Genomic DNA, 24735 nt, shown 5'->3' on the forward strand with positions numbered 1-24735 from the left:
ATTTATTTAGAGAGTCTTTTTCTTATTATTTTATTTTTTATACACAATCAATACTGTCATCTTGACAAAGGCTATTTTAAAACAGATTTCGAGCAATATTTATGAATCCCGCCCCTATATCAAAATAGTGTAGAGACTCTGGTTGTTTTTAAATTTTTGAATTATGAAAACTATTTTTTCCCTTCGTTTCAGATTCTGATATCAAAAGCATTTTTATTAATATAAGGATAGTGTAATCAGTTATTACAGGAAGATAATCAATTATTAGAGAAATATCATCGATACCGACGTACCTTGTTTTTAGATAACCTTGTTTTTAGACAATATTTCTTGAACAAAAAGGTAAAAATAAAAATTCAAAAACAAGTACAAACTAAAAAATGTCTTCCATCAGACAGTATAAGCAATTTTTTTATACTGTTTGCAATTTTTGTAATGATTAATTTTTTCATAAGGTAAGCAAAAATGAGCGTTTGGCAAAATGGGCTTTAAAAAAGACACAGTACTGAGACAGTAATACTACGTATTCCTAGTCTTTTTTTTCTTTTACAAGAATAATTTGAATAAAGTACCTACAAGTGAATGTATATAAGAAGTTCCAGAATCTTTTCACTTCATTGTAAAACATTTTCATTAAATTATGAATATTTACTTCCCTACTAAAAAAAATCACAACGTGAAATCATGTATCATGCTTCATTCGCTCGGCAGACATTAATGTTGTGATATTTTACGATATAGCATAATGATAAATGCCATTATTATCTATATTATTATGATCGAAAGGTGTATTGTAAAAAATACGTTATCTTTATTTTGGAAGGCAGCGTCATTCAAGTCTGCGAGTTGCGTGCGAGGTCGCCTTTCTTTTGATTCGCAATTGTTGACATTTCGCGTCTACTTAATCTTTACTTTGTGAAACGAATACGAAACTTCCATGTGCTGATAATAACATTCTGAAAACTACTCTTGTATCATTTATTGACGAATCCACAATGATATGTGAATTAGTAAAGAACAATGCTCGCATTATTTGTTTCAGGCTCATAGCAAAGATTTTATTAATATTAAAATATTAATACAATTGTATGATATATTTTTAATATAACATAATCGATAAAAATTTTTTGACTGTGGAGTTACTCAATACCATACAGCACCGAAAGTTTTCAGAAATAGCTCAGAATATTTTAACTGAAAAGTGAAACATTTGATAAAAATTGTGAAATATATGTCTGCAACACTTCTGATACAGTTCTGGAATAGAAAAATGTCCACAATACTTGCATATGAAACTTTGTTGAAAGATTGATGAAATGTTACAAGAAAAATCTGCAATCTCTCTTTTTGAAATATTACGGAAAAGATTTTAGCTATTTCTAGTACTACAAATATGATATTTAAATATACTTGATTGATACATAAATTATTTTTTATTTCCATTATTCATTACAATCTGTCACAACTAGAAACATTCAGTAATTTTTATGTAAAATTTGAAATAAAGACCCTGAAGGGTAAGAGTTCTTAGTAACTCTCCCATTAAGTGTACGGGAGTTACTCTAAGTCTTGTGGGATTGTGCGCTTAAGCCTTCGTAATCCGGATTATTAATTAGAGTTGCTAGATGATTAAGATGATCCTGTAGTCTAACTTTATGTTATGCAGCTGAATTTTTAATTTTTTCCTCGACAGTAAGTATACCAAAATCCGTGTGGAAGATTTCATTAGAAACAAGCCAGGGTGCATCTGTTATAGCTTGGAGGATTTTGTCTCATTCCCCGCCGGACTCTCTTGCGATCTAATCTCATTCTGCATTAACAGTACCTCTGCCGGAAGCATCCTGTAACGTTTTTAAAATTGATGATCAAATAAAATTTTTTAAAAAATGTGAAATAATTTATACGAATTATGCACATTATAACAAACTTTTTTTTTCTTTTGTTTTTTTCTATATATTGTTCAATTCCGAAATTGAAAAAACTTTTTAAAAAAAATAAGTTTTTACATAATATTGACAATTTCACATAATAAAAAATACGATATCTTTACAAAAAATTATCGTATAAATTTTTTTCAAAAGGCATTTTAAAGCTTAGGAAGCCTACTTTTATATTAAATTTTGTTTGCTGATGTTTTATCGAACTTAGTGCTTTAAAGTAAAATAAAATATTGCAATAATATCATTTTTAAAGTTTATATAACTTAGGAACAAAATATCGTAGACAAAAAATTCAAACGCAGGCTTTGAAACCCTATCTTTACGCTTTAAAGTGCGTGGTCAAAAACTACTTTGAAATTTCTTTTCTTCGAGACATTTAACTTTTCATAAAATGTGAAAAAATTGTTAGTGCCTAATACTTTTGCACATGGCTCTATATCTCTAAAATTGAAATCAATTCTACGCAATAGTTAACTTTAAAAATATAATTCAATTTATTAAAATTTATGCTTATTTTAGATTTATGCAAATTTATGCTTATTTTAGATCTTGTTCCTTTTAAATAGTTCGCAAATTGAACCTAGTTTAGCTCCATCGCAATCGAATGTGATTTCACACAAATGTGAGAGCCAAACATCTAAAATTCGATTTTATTTTATTGAATTTTATTTACAATTATTACAATATTACCGTATTTCTATCGCAATCATGTATGCAAAATTATAATCTCATGTTCCTTCTTCTGTTATAAGATTGGCTGAACATTTGCATATACAAGGTGCGTCCCAAAATTTTCCCAACTTTTGAAATAAAACAACAATGGTTTACTTTTTTTTTCAAATTCAAATTGTTTATTCAAAGTAGTCCCCGTCGGACTCAATACAACGTTTGGCACGATCTAAAAGCATTTCAAATGAGTGTTTTATGTCGTTCAAAGGCACGTCCTTCAGAATAGTGGTACAAGCCCTTTGGATGTCTTCTACGTCCACATACCGCTTTCCTTTCATGGACAAATGCATTTTCCCGAATAGGTAGAAGTCACAAGGTGCCATATCAGGCGAATACGGGGAATGGTTGATTGTTAAAATGTGATTTTTAGTCAAAAAATCAGTGACAAGTGTCGAACGGTGAGATGGCGCATTATCGTGTAACAAGCGCCAACTTCCTCCTTCGCGATATTCTGGCCGAATACGACGAATGCGGTGCACCAAACGCTTACATAGAATACAGCATTAACTGTTTGGCCTGCTGGAACGAATTCTTTGTGCACAATACTCTTGGAATCATAAAAACTTCGATGGAATTTTCGTTAATTGTTGATTTTGGGCGACCTGTATGTGCGTCGTCATTTATGTCTTCACGACCGTTCTTGAATCGCGTATACCACTCATAAACACTGGCACGGGCTACACAATTATCACCATAAACTTGTTTCATCAAATTATGGGTTTCGGTAAATGTTTTACCAAGTTTAAAACAAAACTTAATATTGGCTCTTTGTTCGAAGTTCATTCTCGTACCGATGTATACAACATACTGACACTTGAGACGCCATAACTTCGTTTCCACTGAACCAAATGTCATGAAATTTTTACTGGAAGTCAGCTAGGGATGTACCTTTCAAACGCGCAATCGAACACACGGATGGCGCCACCCGACCTATCCCTATTGAAAAAGTTTGGAAAATTTTGGGACGCACCTTGTATATAGTAACTCTGCCATTAAAGACAATGCATATGCACAGAAATAACTAATCACCAAGTATCCTATGATCATAGCGCTCTAAAAATTGTAACAATAAGTATATTTAATTTGTCGAGGTTGGAGTTTTGATTGTTCGTGTACTTACTATGGATAGCAATTCAAAATGAGCAGATGTTTCACTATGCGAACGAATCGAATGTATGATAAAAGGATTTAAAAGATAAGCGCAGTATGTAAGTCTGCTAAGAGGAATCCAGATTTTGCATGATAAGAGCTTCTTAACAATGTCTGTAATAAAGCGTTTGATAAGAATAAATTTTTTTTTCTAAATTATAACATTGTTATGATTTTTATATATAGATATAATTGTCTATTAGAAAAATGCTTATTAAGTCTTGTATCTATTGACGCTAAAAGTTACTCAGAGATCTCGGAATTTAAATTGTCATCTAATAAATTAGTTATATCAAACGTAATGTGTCATTGCTTCGCATTTAAGATAACTAATTTATCAGACGATAATTTAAAAAGAATGTACCACTAAGGAAAATTATGAACCTACTGCAATTATGTGGACAGAGAAACTTGTAGACTGTACATAGAGGTTACAGCAAAAATCGACATCGATTTACTGAGGCAAGTTCATACGACAATGGATTTTTGTTAAACGTTATTCCAAATGATTGTAGTGGAAAATAAGTTCTATTATCATTTACAATTTATGCTACATACGTAACGTTAATTTTTATTTTTAATTTACAATCTCGTACAATATTTTCTTAATTCTTTCATCGAAAGGTAATATGAATTTACAAACTCTTTTAATATTAATAACATCATAAACATTTTATACTTAAATTATTTAATATATGTAACCTTTCCTTTCTGGCAATCTTTATTTTTAAAAGTTCTTAAGTCAGAATATTTTGATTATTTTTTATCTATTTAATACTATTATTAAATCAACTAACCTCCATGCTCAGTAAAACACATTATTACAATCCATGCTATGCCTATGGCCCAAACTGTTCTATTTAATGCAACATAGATAGCAGCAGACAGAACGGATATTTGTTTTTTGTAAAGGCCAAATAACACCAAAATATTGCAAGCAGCACCAAGAGTCCAACATAAAATTACAATATTCTGAAATTTATATATTTTGTTTAAAATATTGTATATTAAAACAAGTCAACCGATACAGATCTCAACAATTTTCAGCGATTTCAGCGATTTTTTTCCAAGATATTGAGATTAATTTAGATGTGGATTAAATAATTCTTTTATACATTTTTATATAATATTTTTATATATTTCTACATTATATACTTCCTGTTTTCAGCTATATTGAATTGTAACGTGAGAAAAGTCGATGTCTTAACTTATAAATGATTCAGTATACATATATAGGGTAGGGAAGAGTATGGAAACCCTAAAGAACCTTGAAAGATATCAATTGTACAGAAAAATAGTTCGGGTAAAAGTTCTAAAGTTTCGAAAGATCTATTTATTGGTCTTATTAGTTTGTTCTTTGAAGGTTGCTCCTCCCTTTTCATTTTTAGTGTAAAAATTAATATGAAAGGAACAATCTTCGAAAGACCTGATCTTGACAAATGTTATCATGCTGAACAACATTTAGAAGATTTTAACCATCAGTTAGTTACCCATTACTTAGATAATGTTAATGATGGCGATATTGTAATTTTCAAGCTTTATAATAAAAAAAGTACTTAATAAAAAAATTTTATTACACTCTGTATATACATATATGTATGTATAACAGATATAATTTAAAAATTAGCTACTTTTAAAATTTTTGTAAAAATTATTCTAATATTAGTCCATGTATAATTATGGATACTTCCGTGTTCTGCATAATTAGAAATAATTATTTCTAATTATCTTCTGAATTTTATTAATCGGTAACTTACATACTCAGTAACTCTAACAATTGGTTACATTAAATTTTCTTATTTAAAATAGGTTTTAGGTATACTTTACCCTTTTCAAAGCTATTTTTTTGTTAAATCTTCTTGTAACGTAACCTGTAATCATTCCAATAATATATGGACCAATTCGAATCCATGGTGGGTAGTATAAGACATCTAGAAGTCTGTACAGTTCGTCCAAACTGTAATAATAAAAAAAGTATTTATTTACTAAATTAGTTTCACAATTAATAAGATGCTCTGTAACTTACGTCGGAACATATTCATAAATGTATGAGATGTAACCGCTTAAGATAACTGAGGCTATCAAAATTGTACTTAGTATGACAACAGCCACGTAAAAATATCTGAAATTTATAGTTTTTATTTATTCAGATGCACGTGTTAAAAATATGTAACTTTCCACGATCAGTCAACGATTGTTTAACTTACACAGTTGACAGAATTAAAAGTGCTAGACCGATTATATAGAATTGCATATCGTTGGATAGATACCAACTCCAGGACAAGCACTACAAGGAAATTCCATATAACTTTGAATAGAAAATTTCTCTTACATGAGTGTGTGATACCAAAATGATATTATAATTAAAGCTGTATTCCAAAATTTACTGTCAGTACTAAAAATCTATAATTTACGTAACATGCACTATAGATTTTCAGTCATGGCAATAAATTTTGGAACATAGCCTAAATTGGCGTTTGTACCATCGTTTTATAACCAAACAGATTATGTATGTACAAGACATTTCTCCACCAGTATTTTGCGCAAGTTTCGTGTGGTCTCTCCTCAACGTAGAATTGCGAATTCTTGTCGTACCAAGCTGAGCTCAATTGCGCTAATCCTATCATCATTATATAAGCCGGTGTCAATCTTAAAAGAAATATCAACATTTAGAAACTATAGAGAAAGCTATTATTATTTGGCTCATTGTTAAATTGAATTTATAAATATATATTTTCTGTTATTTGATACTGTCATGCGTCGTCTTTGTTTATGTTCGCGTAAATTTAAGATAATGTTAGAAACGTACCGGATATATCTCTTCATTATTCTGACAAAGAATTCGTTTAGTTTCTCTTTGTAATTAATTGGATTAATTTGTTCCTTATCTATTTTATTCTTTAAATACGTGTAAGCCAATAAAAATCCACTTAAAAAGAAATAAGTATCAACTGATACGAATGCGTTGCTTATCATTTGAAAGGGGATATCTTCGATTACTCTGAATGTCCATATTTTATTGTCTACATATGTGAAACGATTCGTTAAAATGAAAACGACATCAAGAGACGTAAATAATCTCAGTTCTGCAATTTTTGGATCAGTACACTTACCGCAATATTCCAACGTGTAAAATATGCTATGGAATATGATTATCCAAACCATGGACGGAAATTTTATACCGTGAACAACGGCTATTTCTTCGGTGTCCAATTTTGTGTTAAATATTATTTTCGTATTTGTATAAACGGAAAAACACATTAATACGTTCCCGATTCTACTTTTTTCACGTGAAGACGACAAATCTGTCATTGTCATTTCTTCGATCCATTTTCTACATCTAAATCACAATTTAGAATCTGTATTGATTAAAAATTGCGAATAATGTTTGCCGGCAAGACAAGAAAGTTATTAACAAGCAAATAATTGGAAAAAACGATATTGCATTATAAGAATAAATAATATTATACAAGAGAAAAAATATCTTTTTGCATTTTGGAATTTTTTAAAATAATGATTCCAATTTAAACGGTTTTAATGTGTAAAACGTGATTTTCTTTTGAAATACCAGGAATATAATAAAATCAGTTCATTATGAATAGTCTATTACTGAAGAAGCTTCAAAACTTTTACAATTAGTTAGACATATACTTACTAACAGTTTCAGTCTTTAAATATATTTGATATATAAATATATCGTATATTGTACCGCTTATCATCATGACAAAGGTAAGCACTAAAGCAAAACTAAAATTCTAAAATTAATAGAGTAACGGGTACGTGGGTAATATGTCAGTTGAGGGAATATGCCACTCGCGTTATGTTAAACAATGGTATCGATTAATAGCGCTTGCGTTAGTACTACAAAATTATTTACAATTGTATGCTTAATGTGTTGCATAAGTATCATAAATTTCCTGGTAACAGTATTGTTTTTATGAGATAAATATGATGGCATGGTATACGAAAATGTGTTTTCTTATAATATATGCTTTTATAATGCTTTATGTTAATTAATATTTAAACATTACATAATATTTGACTCGATTAGCTTGTTAATCTATTAATGTAGGTTAAAATAAAAATATTCAGTACATTATTGATTCATTTTCTTAATGGCCATATTGTACAGGCTCATATATCGTAAGATGAAATGGCGTCTTCGGGCAATATGCCACTACTTTTATTAGAGTAAAATGCCAATAGTCATTTTCTCTAATAATATATATAGTTGGTTAAGGTGCTATAAACAAACACTTTGCCGCATAATTCTGTTGTGACAGGATATTTGTATTGACCAATACTTAATGAATAAACATAAATGTTTATTTATTTGCTTATTATTGTATTATATTACAATAATTTACTGCTCAATTCAAAATTCTGAATAGAGAATACAGTTTTTAAATCCATTTTAATGGATTAAATTTTCTTGATTTTCTTGATTTTCTTGATTCTGGAAGTTAGACTACTTGTAACTAGTAAATATAACACTTGTAAATATAAAATAAAACAAATATTTATTTGTATGTCATACTTACACATTACATACTTTTACTTTCAAAAATGATTTAAAATGTAATAATATCTAAATAATTAAATGGATTATATCTAATTAAATTGGATAATATCTAATTGTTGCAGTAGATTTACAAGAACTGTTCGTAGAAAGATAGAAGATTTATGTTGTTAAAAACGTGTCTCAAAGTTTATTTTATATGTTGTATAACTTAATCTATCGAAGTTATCCTTGTATTGGTTATATTATCTATATTATGTTACAAATATTTATTTTCATCATAAAAATCATTAATAATATGTTCTTCCAATATAAAAGAAAACAAAATAAATATTGTATTTGGCATTTTTTTGTATGTGGCATATTACTCGCATGGTGGCATATTACTCATTTTTTCAGCACTTTCATAATAATAAAAAATGAAATTAATAAATGAAATGAATTTAATAATAAAAAATGAAAATATTTGATTCCAAACATATTCAAATAATAGATAAAAAATGGAAGAAAAAAATCAATATGTAAAATTATTTTAGATTTTTAAATTGAACAAATAATTACTCAAAAATCTCATTTTGTTTAAGTGTGGCATATTCATCTCACATGCCCTATATAGTGAAACCTCTATAAAAGTAACTTGTCGATACCGACCAAAAGTAAACAAAAGCGCATGCGCGAGCATATGTGCTCGGGTACTATATGAGAAATTAAGACATGACTTTTACGGAGGTTAAAACAAAAACGGAGGTTAACTTTACGGAGGTTTGACTGCAAATATTTCTTCCATTGCTTTCTCATATTCTCGGAAGAGATATGAAAATTTAACGTATATTATTATTTTATTTGTATAATTAATTTTTTATTGTTTTTATATTTTTCGACATACCATATAAAAGGTATCGCACCACTTAACAGCCATTGGTGATCATCCTTTAAGTTTTTTACCTGGATCAGATTGAGGTCCACGGAATAGAGATCATTAATTAAAAGAACTCTATCTCGAAATATTCTTTTTAGAATGAAACTTATATTGTTCGTGGAACAAGATGCGGGCAAACAGAGACCGAGCGTAATCAGATCCTAAAATATATATATAATTTTTTATGTATAAGGTATATAAAAAGTACCGAAACTCCCGAATATTTTGAAAATATAAGTTTTATAAATTTTATAAAAAAAAATATTTCAGACAAAAGTTGTAAAGTTTAAAAAGATTTACATCAAAAATAAAAATAAAAGTAACTTTCAAAGGCTACGGTCTTGGCAAATGTTATCAAGGTCATAACGCTGAACAACATTTTAAAAGTTTTACATCAGTTTTAGACATCTAGATAATAGGTACTAATGCTAACAGTATAGTAACTTTCAAGTCACAGAACTCAACTCAAAATATATTCCAAGAAAAAATGTTTTAATTGTTATAGTGTTTTGAAGAGCTTTCGAGATAAGCTAAGAATATGCAACAGAAAATGAGGGTTTCCATTTTAAAAAATTGATGTGATTTTGATCTGATTTTGATAACGCCACCCAAGGCCAAATAAGATCATTGAAGACCTTTTTAACTCCTACAACTTTTATTGAAACATTTTTTTTATATAACTTATATTTTTTGAAATATCTAGGGTTCCGGTACTTACTTTTTATTTGTTTGTTAATATTTTTACATGTTTTTTATAATCACATTTTACATTAAAAAATTTCAATATTTATCCATTAACGAGATCACACATAAATATATATATATCAAATGAGCTGTAAATCAATTATAGTGTAATGGCCTTGTATAATAAGCTATTAATCATAAATCAACAGTTAGAAGTTCAAAATTGACGACTGTGACTCGTCAATTTTGAGCTTCTGATTTAGACCCATAACTTTTGTCTATTTTTATGATTTATGATATATTGACATTTTGACGATTTATGATTATATGCTGCATGACCTAAAAATTAAATTTAACATGTTTAAGCCCGTTTGCAATAAATAGCGACAAAATTACTTTAATTTGTTCACATTAATTTTAAAGTGCACTGAAAAAAAATGTACTAAATTTTAATAAATATCTGTTTGAACAGTACTAATTATTTACTAAATAATAAATGTATATTTTTTTAAAACACGAATCATTAATTTGATTTATTATTTTTTTATTTAGTATATTTATTTAAATATTTATTTATCATAAATAAAAGTCAAGTTAGTACTATTCAAATAAATAATTAATAAAATTTATTACTTTAATATTTTTTCCCATGTAAGTAAGATTTATTTAGATCGTAATATAAAAAGATACATAAAATGTGATTTAGGATTGTCTGATATATATTGTTAAAAAATTGGGCTTTGAATAAAAATTTAAAATCTATTATATAATAAAAAATCCTTTATTAAAAACGTATACTTTAGATAATCTAGATAAGCTCAAGAAGAAAGAACTTACTTCAGTTAACATATTGATGTGATACTGAAGAGTACTGTTGTGTCTGATATAAGCAACGAAGTAATTCAATTGGAAAGGTGGAAACTCATCCTGCGGATCGCGGTATCGCGTGTTATTTAATACAAGTATGTATCGTTTTGCCAACTCGAAAGGAGCCTTGTTCATTACATCGAGGCATTGACTACGACTGCCTAGCCAAAAATCATTTCCATAAAGGAAACCTGATTTGAGTTCGCCATTAGAATCCAATGCTTGAAGACAAAAATGCACAATTGTTATTATAATTATGTAACATTCTAGTATATAGTGTTTCTTATTCATTGCTACTTAATCAGTGAGACTTTTATTAATTGCTAAAAGCAGGATCACTATTAATTACAAAAGACAAGTCTTATAGCTTATTCGGCCCGAACGGATGTGCACTAACCTGGATTAGATTAATGATGTTGTATGCTTTCCTAATGTGTAACGTCAATCAATAGGAGAACATTATCCAACTCAAATCGTTACAAACTCGCTTGGTTCGAAAATGCTATTAGATATCTCGCATTATTTAGATGTTAAATTTTATTTAACATTAATTTAACATTGTTGCGATTTAATTCAATATAATTTTAATGATTATCAAAACATAATTATATAATTTGAAGATTATTTTGTGCATTATTATTATGCGCTTTACACAAATAAAATTTGGAGAAATATTATAAAAAATAATAATTAGATTTTGTAATGACAAGTATGAAATATTTTTGTGACTAAAGTAATCCTACGAAAAATAATTTTTAATTGTTCCGTTTCGTAACTTATTATTAACTTTCACGCAGATCGCTTCTTAAACGATAGTGTTTCAAAAAAATATTCAAAACTTGATGTATATATACATACATATATTTAAAGTAATATTATTTAACATAAACGGTCTTGTTTCCAATCTTATTGCATATATATATATATATATATATATATATATATGTCGTGTTGAACTCGACGAAATTCGAAGTCTTGTAATAGCAAAGTGATGGAAACATGTTAGCATGAATATCTTCGATGACCATTCAAAAATGTGTAACATTTCATATTGTCAGCATTTTGTTAGCAACGAGTTGCAATTATAAAACTTTGTAGCTTGAAGACATATTTGCAACTATCGATGGAAATCATTATATATCTTTGCTGTATCATGTTTTCATCATGATGCTCAAGATTTTTCGAATTATTCGTTGCTAACATATTGCTGTCATGTTGCAGACAATATAATGTATCATCATTGCTCTAGAAATTTCGACATCTGATATAAGCAGTAACGTTGTTGTATTTCGTAATGTGTCTTATTTTAATGTCAACAAATGTACAGCAAATATCCCTTATGGAAATGAACTATTGAAAAGCTAATAATTACTATTGGCTTACAATAATGCTTATTCATTTTCTAATAGTGATGATGTAGCATCTAATAATAAAGAGTATTTGCAATAATCATTCTCCAATAGTTTCTGAATGAGTAATTATTGATTTCATAATCAGATTATTTGCAATAATCATTCCCCAATAATTCTTTTATGAAATGATTATTGATTTCATCAGATTATTTACAATAATCACTGCTCAATAGTTTTCAACTGTAGTGATTATTGATGCCAAATTAGATTTTAGTTGCAATAATCATTCCCCAACAGTTCTTCTATTGAATGATTATTGATTCCATTAATGAGATTATTTGCAATAATCGCTATAGCACACTACTTTTAATAGTTATATAAATGATTATTAGCTTTCAATAATTGACTATTGAATAAATGTTGAGCTTTTTGACAATATCTATTATCTATGACCAGATATGTCACAATTATACATCTATAAACATTCGGGATTCGGGGATCATTAAGGGGAAGCAGTTTTCAATTGCAAAGGTCAAGCAACACTAGAGAAGATACAGCTTTGGATGGGTGACGGCTAGAAAGCACGTGAAATTAGATTCCGATTTTAGGAGGAAACCTTTTTTTTTTTGTTATAATTTTTCTCATACATTTTGAAATATGATGCTAAACACCAACATTTATTTTAGCGGTAATACTGAATTAATTAATTTTTTCAATAATAATCCGAATAATTCTCCCAATGATCTAATAGTAGCTCTTCTCAATGGTTCGCGAAGAAACTACGACTGAATAATCAAATAGTTTCATTAATAGTCCATTTCCGCAAGGCATATAACAACATATTCAATGTATAATATATGTACGCTATATATATGTACGCTTGACTATCTGAACTCTGCAATATTGGGTTAACTCACATTTGGTGAAAGCAGAGAAAATTAATAAGATACTGTCAGAGAATATATTGGATGATAGCATATTCCAATATATTCCACTTATTATCATACAGTAATTACTATTGCAACAAGCTCTTCAAAAACAAAAGATATCCAAAATCAATACATAACACGTTCGTAATAGTCCAAACTTATGTTTTGGATATTCTATGGACATCCATAAGACATTCGATGGACATAATTTTCCTGATAGATAGCTGACATCAAAATGACGTCATTTGACGTCAAAATGACGACAAAATGATGCAGTTTGCTACCTATGTTGGACTTCCTATGGACATCGCAATGTTCAGAATTAGAAATCCAGTAGACGTCCATATGCTATTTGGGTATATAATTACTGACAATCCTCTGATTTATTTATTTTATAAACAAAGATAAAATTAAGATCGATTCAGTTTCGGAGTTTAGTTAATTCTCTAATGGTACAATAAAATAACTCAACATGAAGTAAATGCAAGATTGTTCATGTGATTAACTTTCTTGATTTTGCATTTTACTTTATCGATCCGGTAAATATCAAAAATTAATCATGATTAAGAACGAATTTTACTTACTTCTTAAACCCCACAGTATCCGTTGATCGACAGCGTCTAGGAAATCTCGTAATTCCGTTGCACATGTTGCCGAATCGAGAAGACTAGCTCTCGAGGCGATGGCGTAGGCGGGTAATAAATGAATAATATTGTTCTCTTAGAACCGCGAAATTGTGCAGAAACGCAGAGTAACGTGGCGAAATGGCAGATATACGAAATAAACGTGACATAATGCATATTTTGAATCCAAAAATTACAATCACTTTTACTTCTAAACTGTGATCTATATTGACCATGAAGTGATCAATTTCAGAAGTACAATAGAATGAAGTGTAAAGAATTTTTTGCTCATGTAAAGAATTTCATTAATGCACAGATCTAGAATTATTTTCTTCGCTGAGAGAAAGAAAATATGTTTATCCCGATGAATAATATATTAAAAATGCGTTGTTATTAACTTCGTCTGTGCAAACGTTAGTGTAATGTTTTAGAGTTTTGTGAGAGAATATTCCATTTGATTTGTATAATACAGATTAATATTGGTCAGCAAGATTCGACGACCGGGATAAGACTGGTTTATATAGGAAGCAGTTAGCGGATTTATAGTGGAAAACGAAATGTCCTCGATCCCGCGACAACTTTTTTTTCGACAGAGTCACGTGCCACTACATTACGTGCATCACTGCATCATTTGAATATGTCTACATTTTGAATATAGCAATCTAATAAAAAACATTTTTTTTAATGAAAAACCAATAAAATATTTTATAAATTTTTGTACTATAGTTTTATAATTTTTTTATGATTGTATTAGGTGTTTAAGAATTAATTCGTAGCGTTTTTTAATGAAAGAATGTTATTTATTTCACATGAGCATTAAAAAATACATTAATGAAAGTACTTCCCATCACTTGTAAAACGCTACGAATTAATTCCAACACCTAATAATAAGCCAATCACAGATTATACTTAAGCCAATCTTAAATGTAATAACTGATTATTATTTTTATAATAAAATATTTATTATATTCAAAATGATTTTGATATCAAAAATGAAACAAAGGAAAAATATTTTTCGTAATTCAGAGATTTAAAAAGATTCATTTTTTAGATTTGCTATGCTTTCAGTATAAGGGCGGAATCCCGCCCTAGATAGATGTTGCTTAAAATCTGTTTTAAAGTAATCTTTATCAAGATGACAGATGTATTGATAGTGTATAAAAAATAAAAAATTTGAAAGTGATTTGATAACATAAAAGACATCAGTTGAGAAAATTAACAGTGGCTCAGCAGAAAAAGCAATTTTACAATTGTTATAAAATTCTGTAATATGATAGATTTTATTCTTTAGTTTTTCACTGGAATTAAATGTGTTTTCATTCATTATATAACTAAGATAGACAGAAGCAACGCCCATAAGAGCGCGTTACTTTATTCTATCTTAGTTATATCACAAACAAACAAAAAAGATAAAATGTTGTTTACAGCGTGAGCGGCCAAAGCGGATGTATCTACGATTATTATATATTCCATAGGTAGGCTGGGATTGATAGTTGCAACATATACGGGTACTAAGGTTTCTGACTTGGAAGATCTAAGCCGTCCAAAGTATCGAAATTTCAATCAGTGCAATTAAGTGCAATATAGTCTTTTTCTTGCAAAGAATTCGAGATTTCAAGAACAGCTAGCTAATTCGTCAAAGTAAGTCGTAAGAAATGATATTTTGTGTACATATTAGGCCTTTCTTCTCTTCAGAAGGAAAGAAGAGGAAGAAAGATAAATGGATAAAAATAATGTCAGTTTTTCTGTTTTAAACTTTGATGCTTTATTTTATTAAATATATAATAACTTAGGTTATATTTGTGTCCATATTAATAAATATCATTTTAAATCGCAGATTCCGCTCTACTTATTTATGTTTTTAGTAACGATTTTTATTTCGATTTAATAAAGTATGCTACAAGCTGAAATATTATTTAAAGCTGAAGATTAAAAACCGACATTATTTTTGCATCAACCTAATAGATTAAGAATATAGTTACTATAGGTATAATTATATTTATATAAGAAAATATTTATATACGCGCTGCCATGATTGATGCGTACGTTCTATATACAGGGTATCCCATAATAATTAATTAATATTTCAGGGAATGAACGAGGATGAAATTTTGAACTAAAAGTTCCTTTGCCAATTTTGGCTCAAACTTGATTTATTGATTGATTTATTTATTTATTTATTTATCTGTTAATATGAAAAATTAGAATAATTTTTAATTGATTAGAATAAATTTTAATTGAGATAATGCATAACAAGCGTGAGGAGTTCCATGGCATATGGCGTGCTACCTAATTGCGATCAATTTTAATCGTTAATAACTCGATAGGTTTGAGTTAACCAAAATTAGCAAAGGAACTTTTAGTTCAAAATTTCATCCTCTTTCACCTAAAATATTAATTAATTGTCATGGAACACCCTGTATACATATTGATTAATGCGAAGAATATTACTCAATCGTCAGTAGTTAAGATTAAATATACCCGACTAAAGATCGAGAAATCTGGGTTGAATCCTGAAAGTAATACTTGTCGCAATAAGTTTTTTACATTTTATACATAAGATGTTAGTAGCAAATTAACAATCAAAAATTAATTTGTGAGATTATCATTATTTCAAACGTTACGAAATAAAATATATGTTATGTGAAATATATAAAAGAGTAGAAATATATTTATCCCAACATCTAACTTTGATCGCTTATAAGAGCTTCTTGTACTTAAATGAGAAAATATATGATAATGTATAGGAAAATGTATATTTTGTATTGCATCATTGCATTATCCTATTTTATTTTACCTGCGTATAATATTATTATACTATTTTATTTGCAAAAATATTTCCAAAAACGTTGGGTAATTTATTATAGAATAATATTATCGCTAATAATTGTATTAAAATATTTATATAAATATTTATATAAATTTCTTCAAAATGTTCATTCTTGTATATGTTGTTTTATATGACAATAACAGTTTACATGAGTATATATTGTGCTTCACTGGAAAATAAAATTATAATAAAACTTTCCAGCTAACCAAAATTGATAATAAGTTACCGAAGAATTTCTATATAGATAGGATAGTTAATGTTCCCACTTCTGTTAACTTATTAGGTATTGATAACTATAAGATATCTTTTAATCAATGTCCATAACTTAACAAAGAAGTGGAACATTAATCGTATAGAAATTGACTATTCGATAATTTGTCAATTTTATTAGGTGTTGGAATTAATTCGTAGCGTTTTACAAGTGATGGGAAGTACTTTCATTAATGTATTTTTTAATGCTCATGTGAAATAAATAACATTCTTTCATTAAAAAACGCTACGAATTAATTCCAACACCTAATAGTTAACTGGATTAATAATAGTCGATTATTTTCGAGACAATAATCGACTATTAGTAGACTATTAGTTGCTATTCAGATTTGATTAAAAAGTCGACTCTTGACTTCTCCAGTCTACTTACAATCGACTTTCAGTCGATTTTTAATCGACTATTTTTGAAACATTCGTCAAGTATTAATCGACTATAACTCAAGTATTAGTTGACTATTCGTCGACATTCGGGCTGACTTTGAAATCGACTCTTGACTTCTCCAGTTTATAGTCGACTTTTACTCGACTTCGTGTTGTTCGGGTTGTGCGAAAAACAATTTGTGTATGTAGCTGTATGTTCTTTATTATGCAAATTCTTTCGACAGTTTTTAGACTGTTTTTCTGAGTAATTTTTAGGCTATATCAGTTCTTTGGCATAAATTCGCTGCATCAATAAACATTCGGCGCTGCAACCGAGCACAGCACGCGACACAGGAGGCCCGTATCAGTCACTGGCTGAACAAAAATCAAAAAGACAACATCTTTTCCAGGAGGATTCCCTGTGTGGTTCCGGAATAGGTGATTACATAATGTAAGTCGCAAAAAAAAAACCCTTTAATTATAGTGTAAACTTATTCCGAAATTTAAATGCGTTTTTCTCGAAATCACGTTTTTAAAATCTGTACCATAAATATCTCGAGAACTACTCAATCGATTCCCTCTCTTTTTTTTTGTCTGAAAGGTTATAAAATTTTCTAGTATTTGATCTATGATTATTTTGATATCTTAATTTTTTATATTTTTTTAGATACTTAAAAAATGAAATTTATACGTGAAAAAAAATGATATCTTGAATTTGAATATCCACCATTTTGTTTTAAATTTGAAATTTAAAAAAAGCATGGGTCAAATACGAGTAAATTTAATAAACTTCAAAATGCAATTTTAAATTTTTATTTCAGATGAGCAGTCAAGGACTAATTCATATGGTATCGCAATTTAAGTTCCGTTCGAGCACGGCCAATTTCGAGGAATTGAAGGGGAATAAAGGGGGGGGGGGGATATTTTACTTCAATAAAATTTGATTTATAAGTCTAAAGTATGTTCTTTAATAAAAAAAAAACCAACTCGTATTATGTCTTTTCTTTCTTGGGGGAAAAAAAAAATAAACATGAACTATTTTTGAAGCCGAAAAAGATATGTGCCTCTTTAATAATTTTTAAGCATTAAAAAAATGATATTTAAATATATGTTTAATTGATACTCTTAAACACCGTTTAAATTTATTATGTCATAATAAATTTAAATATTATTTAAGTATCAATCAAGTATATATTTAAATATCATTTTTGTAGTATTAGAAATAGCTGAAATCTTTTTGGTAATATTTCAAAAAGACTGCAGATTCTTTCTGTAACATTTCATGAACCTTTCAACAAGTTTCATGCAAGACATTTTTCTATTTCAGAGCTGTTTCAGAAATGTTGCAGACATATACAGTAGAACCTCAATCATCCGAACCTCGATTTTCCAATATTTCGCTTACGTACTTCATTTATTCGATATCGATTATTCCGATACGCGCACAACTTTGAATGGTTATGCATTTAATTATGTCCCCGTTGACATATGTCACGTATGTGTCACGCATATTATACCTACATAATCTAAAAAGCAAGTTGAAGGGATTTAATCCTCGCCATCCAGCTAGGCTTAGCAGAAACCCCAGGATATAAATGTAATTTGACTGTTTATGTCTATATTTATATGTGTATATATTACGGGTGATGTCAATGTACAATACATGTTTGTTCCACAGACAGCTAATTAGACACGAGCAATGTCCGAAAAACACAATAAAGTTTGTGTTTCAATTGAAACGAAACTTAAAGCTCTTTGACGTATTGATTTTTCTGACAAATTCTTTTTTTATAAAAAAAAAACGCTTCGAATAAGCCTAAAAATCCCGCACTAATCCTACATGAAATTGGGTCTCGGTGAAATCAAATGGTTTTCTCATATATTATAGCTAATGGTCTCCTAAACAAAACATATAAGATCTAGTGCAAAAAAATGAACAGTTTTCGTGTTCGATCCACCTACAATCACTGACTCTCATCATAAAATATTCAATAACTTCTAAATGGTCGACCTAAAATAGACAAAATGAATAGTGTTTTAAAAAGGTCTCAACAAAGACTATAAGAAAATGAAAGAAAAAGTGGGGGTCTTACTTAAAAAATTCAAGTTGACTTGACCCTACCTTAGCGACGTCACTCAAAGTCAAAATGATAAAGTCAGTGATTAGGTCTTTTAAACTCTACAACTTTTATCTAAAACATCTTTTTTATAAAACTTATAGTTTTTCAGATATTTTGCCGTCTCAGAACATTTTATGTTCCTCATATGATTATATATGATGCCACATATAATTATATCTTACATATAATTACATATTATCATATATAATGTTCAAAATATGTACACAGATATCGGTATGAAAAGAAAGAAATTGAGATAAATAGCATCTGATAGCCTATTTGGGAGAATTATCCAATAAGGTAATTATACTCTTATATTGTCATACAGAATTGTCTTACATTGTATACAGAAAAATTAATTTTATCTCTCGATTCATTGACCACATAAATTATAAGAAATTGATGATTAATTCGATAAGAAATCTAAATCTTTCGTGATTACGGTACTAAGATATTCTTTTATAATTACTCGATATAGTAAATATAAGCCATAATTATAACTCACAGCATGATTTTACTTTGCTTAGAATATATGTAATATCATTATATAATACAACCATGTGCAAAAGTATTAGGCACTTACAATTTTCTCGGATTTTATGAAATGTTAAGTATTTCGGTGAAAAGTAATCTTAGAAAGATTTTCAACACATTTTAAAGTGTAAGTAGGGCCTTAAATGTGCGTTCGAATTTTTTGTCTACAATATTTTATTCCTAAGTTACACAAAATTGAAGAATTATATCTTTGCAATATTTTTGTCTTACTTTAAAGCGCTACAGTTTGCAATGAAACATCAGTAAACAAAATTTAATATGAAAGTGACTGAAAGTAAACTTCCAAAGATTTAAAATGCCTTCTGAAAAAAATTTATACGATAATTTTTCGCAAAAATATCGGTTTTTTTTATTATATGAAATCTTATTGTGTACAGAGTGTTTCCATAATCTACACATCAGTAACTCGGGTTGCCTATTTGCCTATTGGCAGGGATACGCTCTACTGATAATGCAGAATGAGATTAGATCGCAAGAAAGTCCAGCGAAGTGTGAGACAAGAGAAATTGAATTTTATTCTGGTATAGTGTAAAATTCAGTAATATTATATAAAATATGTATTTAAGGGGATGCTGGAGCGAAGGCCGAACTTGATCAAGGTCGATATTACAGGTTTTCATTTCCAATGTATAATCTGCTTACGCCCTCTGAAGTTAATATGATCATGCAGGAAATTCGATCGATTAATTATCGATATTTTTATTCCGTTTCCTACATTACCATCTTAACAGGGACGTGTATTAGGATCGGTCCCACAATGTAAGATTTATTTTGGAAAATTTTCCAATTTTAGAATTGAAAAAAAAATAAACATAATTGAAGTTAATCTTATATTTGTAGAATCGGATCTTAGAAATTTAGTTGCATTATATACATATTTAGTTGTATTATATACACATGCAATGTAGGCCGTGTTCTAATATATATCATCAGTACTAAAAGTCTGTAATATATATAAAATACAGATTTTTAATTAAATTAGATATATCGATACGAAACCGTAATAGCACTTTTTTCTTACATCCAATGCCATTTTAGGTTACGATAATATATTATCATAAATGAATATCATAATATATATATATATAGATATTTATGCAGATATTCTCTATGTCCATTTTTGCAATATTAAAATTTTATATTATAATATGTATAATGATATATAAAATGTAATTCTAATGTTGTATATAAAAGACATTCATGAATACGAATTACAATTACATTTTATGTGTATTATAATATATGTGTATATACACAATAACACAAAAAATATTATTGACATATTAGTGAAGACATAAACATGTTAATGAATTAATGATATATGCAATATTAAAATTATATTTTGTACATTATTGTGTATATGTACATTATAATACATATAAAATATAATTATAATTTATATTCACTAATAATGTTTTGTTATATGTTACAACAATGTTAGAATTATCATAGTATAATGTACATACAATTTTCTATATTAGATATATAGTCGACATATTAGTAATGTATAAGTACTATAAGTATCTATCTCTTTTTATTAGACAGAGTAAAAAGAGTTACATTATGTATGTGCAATGTCGTATTCATTTATATATATATATATATATATATATATATATATATGAAACACGTGTCCATATATTGACAGTAATATATGTTACATCTTGACTAAACTCTAAATGATAGGAAAAATCATAGGAAAAAGTGATACTACAACTGTATTTCGATATTCACTGCGAGTACTGAAAATACGTAACTATAGATTTTCAGTATTGACAGTGTACATTGACACATGGGCCTATATAATAGCATTTTTCCTGTCGTACAATGTCATTTTAGGTCAGGATGTGATATGTATTAGCTATATATAGATATATTACACATATAATATACATAGCTATACCATTTTTTGCTATGTTTAATAAAAATATGTAGAAGTTAATCATGTTAAAATATTAGTGATGTACTTAAATATAATACACACATAGGCAATATTGTACAATATTGCATATATGTACTATAATGTGTGAATATACATACGTTGCAGATAGAAATTATCAATGCTAAGCTGTTTATGCATTCTCTGTGTTTAAATGTGAAATATTAAAATTGTATACATATATAAAATATATATATATAATGCATGTATATATATATATATATATATATATATATATATTATATATATACATACACACACATAAAATGAGGATTTATCAGAGGATTCGTAATTTGATTATTTTTTTTAAGATGTTACGTCTGATGTTCGTTGTATATTCTGATATTGAAATATAAAAGTATATATCACTAATATTTGATCCTAAAAAAATATATCTCTTTTTATTAAACGTAGAAAAAAGAAGACATCAGTACATCTTTTTGTTATACGTAACAAAAAGAGATGAAGTAGCTACACACATATGTGAATATGAATTAGAAATATATTTTATAATGTGTGTACACATCATAATGCACATAAAATATAATTCTAATATTCACTAATAGACTGTGTCTATATTATATCTGCATGAAAAGCTAAGTATGAGTAACTTCTATCTCTTTTTATTATGGGCCTTCTACAATAACACATTAGTTACAAATCAGAAGTCAGAAGCTAAAAATTGATCAATCACAGCCAATTTTTAGCGTTTGACTTCTTATTTATGGCTGATTTATGGCTTATAATTGTAAAAGGCCCATTAAACATAATAAAAGAGATGGAATAGTTACATATGTATGTGCAATGTATTTACGTACTGACATGTTACATCCTAAGTTAAAATGACATTGGGAATAAAGGAAAAAGTGCTATTACATTACACGTGTATACATGTATTTCAAATACATGGTTGCATCCGAAAATATATCTAAGTCACAGTCAGAGTGTTCATTTAGTAAAAATATACTTATTGTAACTTGCTGTTAGTCAACGTACATTGACCTGTAAGTGTATATATTTGCTAAAACACTTTGAATATGATATACTTACATACATTTCATAAACGTACAGCATCGTACAAAAATTATGCATGTGACTATTGACTGTGTAATGTATGTTGTATATATATATATATACATATATATATATATATATATACACATACATATATGTATAACATATATATTATATAGGGTGTCCAAAAAGACTCCGGATTTAGGAGCTGAATATAAAGATGACTATCGTAAAGGAATGTGAACGTGTATCGGCATGCATAGTACGCCAAAATATAATGCGTTGCCCTATGATTCACGTTCTACGATTCAATTACGACAATCCTTGTGCTAAGGCTATTACATAACGTTTTTAGAAAAAACGTTTCAGACAAAAGTTGTAAGGTTTCAAAGAAACTATTTACTGATATTCAGTTTTTTTTCTTCATTAGTTTCTTTGTTTCGGTTATGTCAAGCAATTAGCTTTTGATTCCATCATGACAATGCATCTATTTGCATTTCTTTAATTGCAGACGCAAAATTCTATAAATTGATTCCGTAATTGTATTTCACCAAATTTAATAATCGAAATGCTTCTGCCAATAAATTAAAAATAGTCAGTACATATTATATATAAACGCCTTTGACATTTATTTGTAACTAGCCAAAGCACGATTTACGGCTGTGGCATTTTGTTATAACTAGCCAGCTCACAATTAATGCCTCTGGCAGTAAATTAAAAATAGTCAGCCCACGATGAACGCCTCTGACATTTGTCTATAACTAGCCAAAATATGATTTATGGCTGTGACATTTTATTATAGCTAGCCAGCTCACGATTAACGCCTCTGGCAGTAAATTAAAAATAGTCAGCCCACGATGAACGCCTCTGACATTTGTCTATAACTAGCCAAAATATGATTTATGGCTGTGACATTTTATTATAGCTAGCCAGCTCACGATTAACGCCTCTGGCAGTAAATTAAAAATAGTCAGCCCACGATGAACGCCTCTGACATTTGTCTATAACTAGCCAAAATATGATTTATGGCTGTGACATTTTATTATAGCTAGCCAGCTCACGATTAACGCCTCTGGCAGTAAATTAAAAATAGTCAGCCCACGATGAACGCCTCTGACATTGGATCATAATTAGGCAAAGCGCAATTTATTGTTATAACAATAAATTTAATCATATCACTTGTATGATAAATAAAAGTGATATTTTTACGAATAACATAAAGATGCTAACCTTTCTCATTCTGGCTTTATAGGGTGCCAACAAAAAACACACATCACAATAACCAATTTTGGTCTTCTAGAGTGCTTTCCAACAAAAGACACAGTGTGACACGGTGCATTATTACAATCTTGTATATTACGATAATACAAGGATGAGATATTGTACTGAGTCGCTTGTTATAAAGCACCCATAACCTTCTCTTATCAAAGGCAGACAATATTCTGCTACTATTTTTTCTATTTTGTGAACAAAAAATACTATATAAATATATATATATATACATATACACACATATATACATACACATACACACACACACACACACACACACACATATATATATATATGGTGTGTGTAGAACACTACTACACTACACTACATTGATAGTACTGTTGCGGCAATGATACTGTGAACGCGGGTCATACTGGTTACAGCTGATTGACTCGTATAATGCCGTTGTTTTCTACACATACAGTGTCACGCAAAATGATATATGTATGCATATATATATATATATATATATATATATATATAATACACATACATACAAAAATTGTTATTTATCACTCTAAGAAAAAAGATACATAATCGATATCATGATCACATTATCTTTTCCTTAGCGACTAATTAAGAAAAGGCATTCACCGTATCTAAATTCACGTTATTGTAAAAAGACTCTCTATTATCTTTGAAGTTCTATTATTGATACGTCACT

General features: G+C 28.5%; 1 protein-coding gene across 1 annotated transcript; it reads right to left on the minus strand.

Annotated features, from left to right (window-relative positions):
* Positions 1–1414: 1414 nt before the first annotated feature.
* LOC105148579 (nose resistant to fluoxetine protein 6) lies at positions 1415–15346 on the minus strand. Its single transcript, XM_087404435.1, has 12 exons — positions 13673–15346; positions 10778–11028; positions 9193–9417; positions 6932–7163; positions 6628–6841; positions 6302–6467; positions 6026–6105; positions 5845–5940; positions 5646–5775; positions 4616–4790; positions 3790–3932; positions 1415–1841 (listed from the first exon to the last, which is right to left on the minus strand). Exons 2-12 carry the CDS (start codon positions 10940–10942, stop codon positions 1806–1808), a joined length of 1662 nt encoding a protein of 553 aa, XP_087260561.1. The 5' UTR covers positions 10943–11028; positions 13673–15346; the 3' UTR covers positions 1415–1805.
* Positions 15347–24735: the final 9389 nt, after the last annotated feature.

The sequence above is a fragment of the Acromyrmex echinatior genome, chromosome 3 (assembly GCF_024713525.1).
Source record: "Acromyrmex echinatior isolate Ae372 chromosome 3, ASM2471352v2, whole genome shotgun sequence".
In the NCBI taxonomy this organism is placed as follows: Eukaryota; Metazoa; Arthropoda; class Insecta; order Hymenoptera; family Formicidae; genus Acromyrmex; species Acromyrmex echinatior.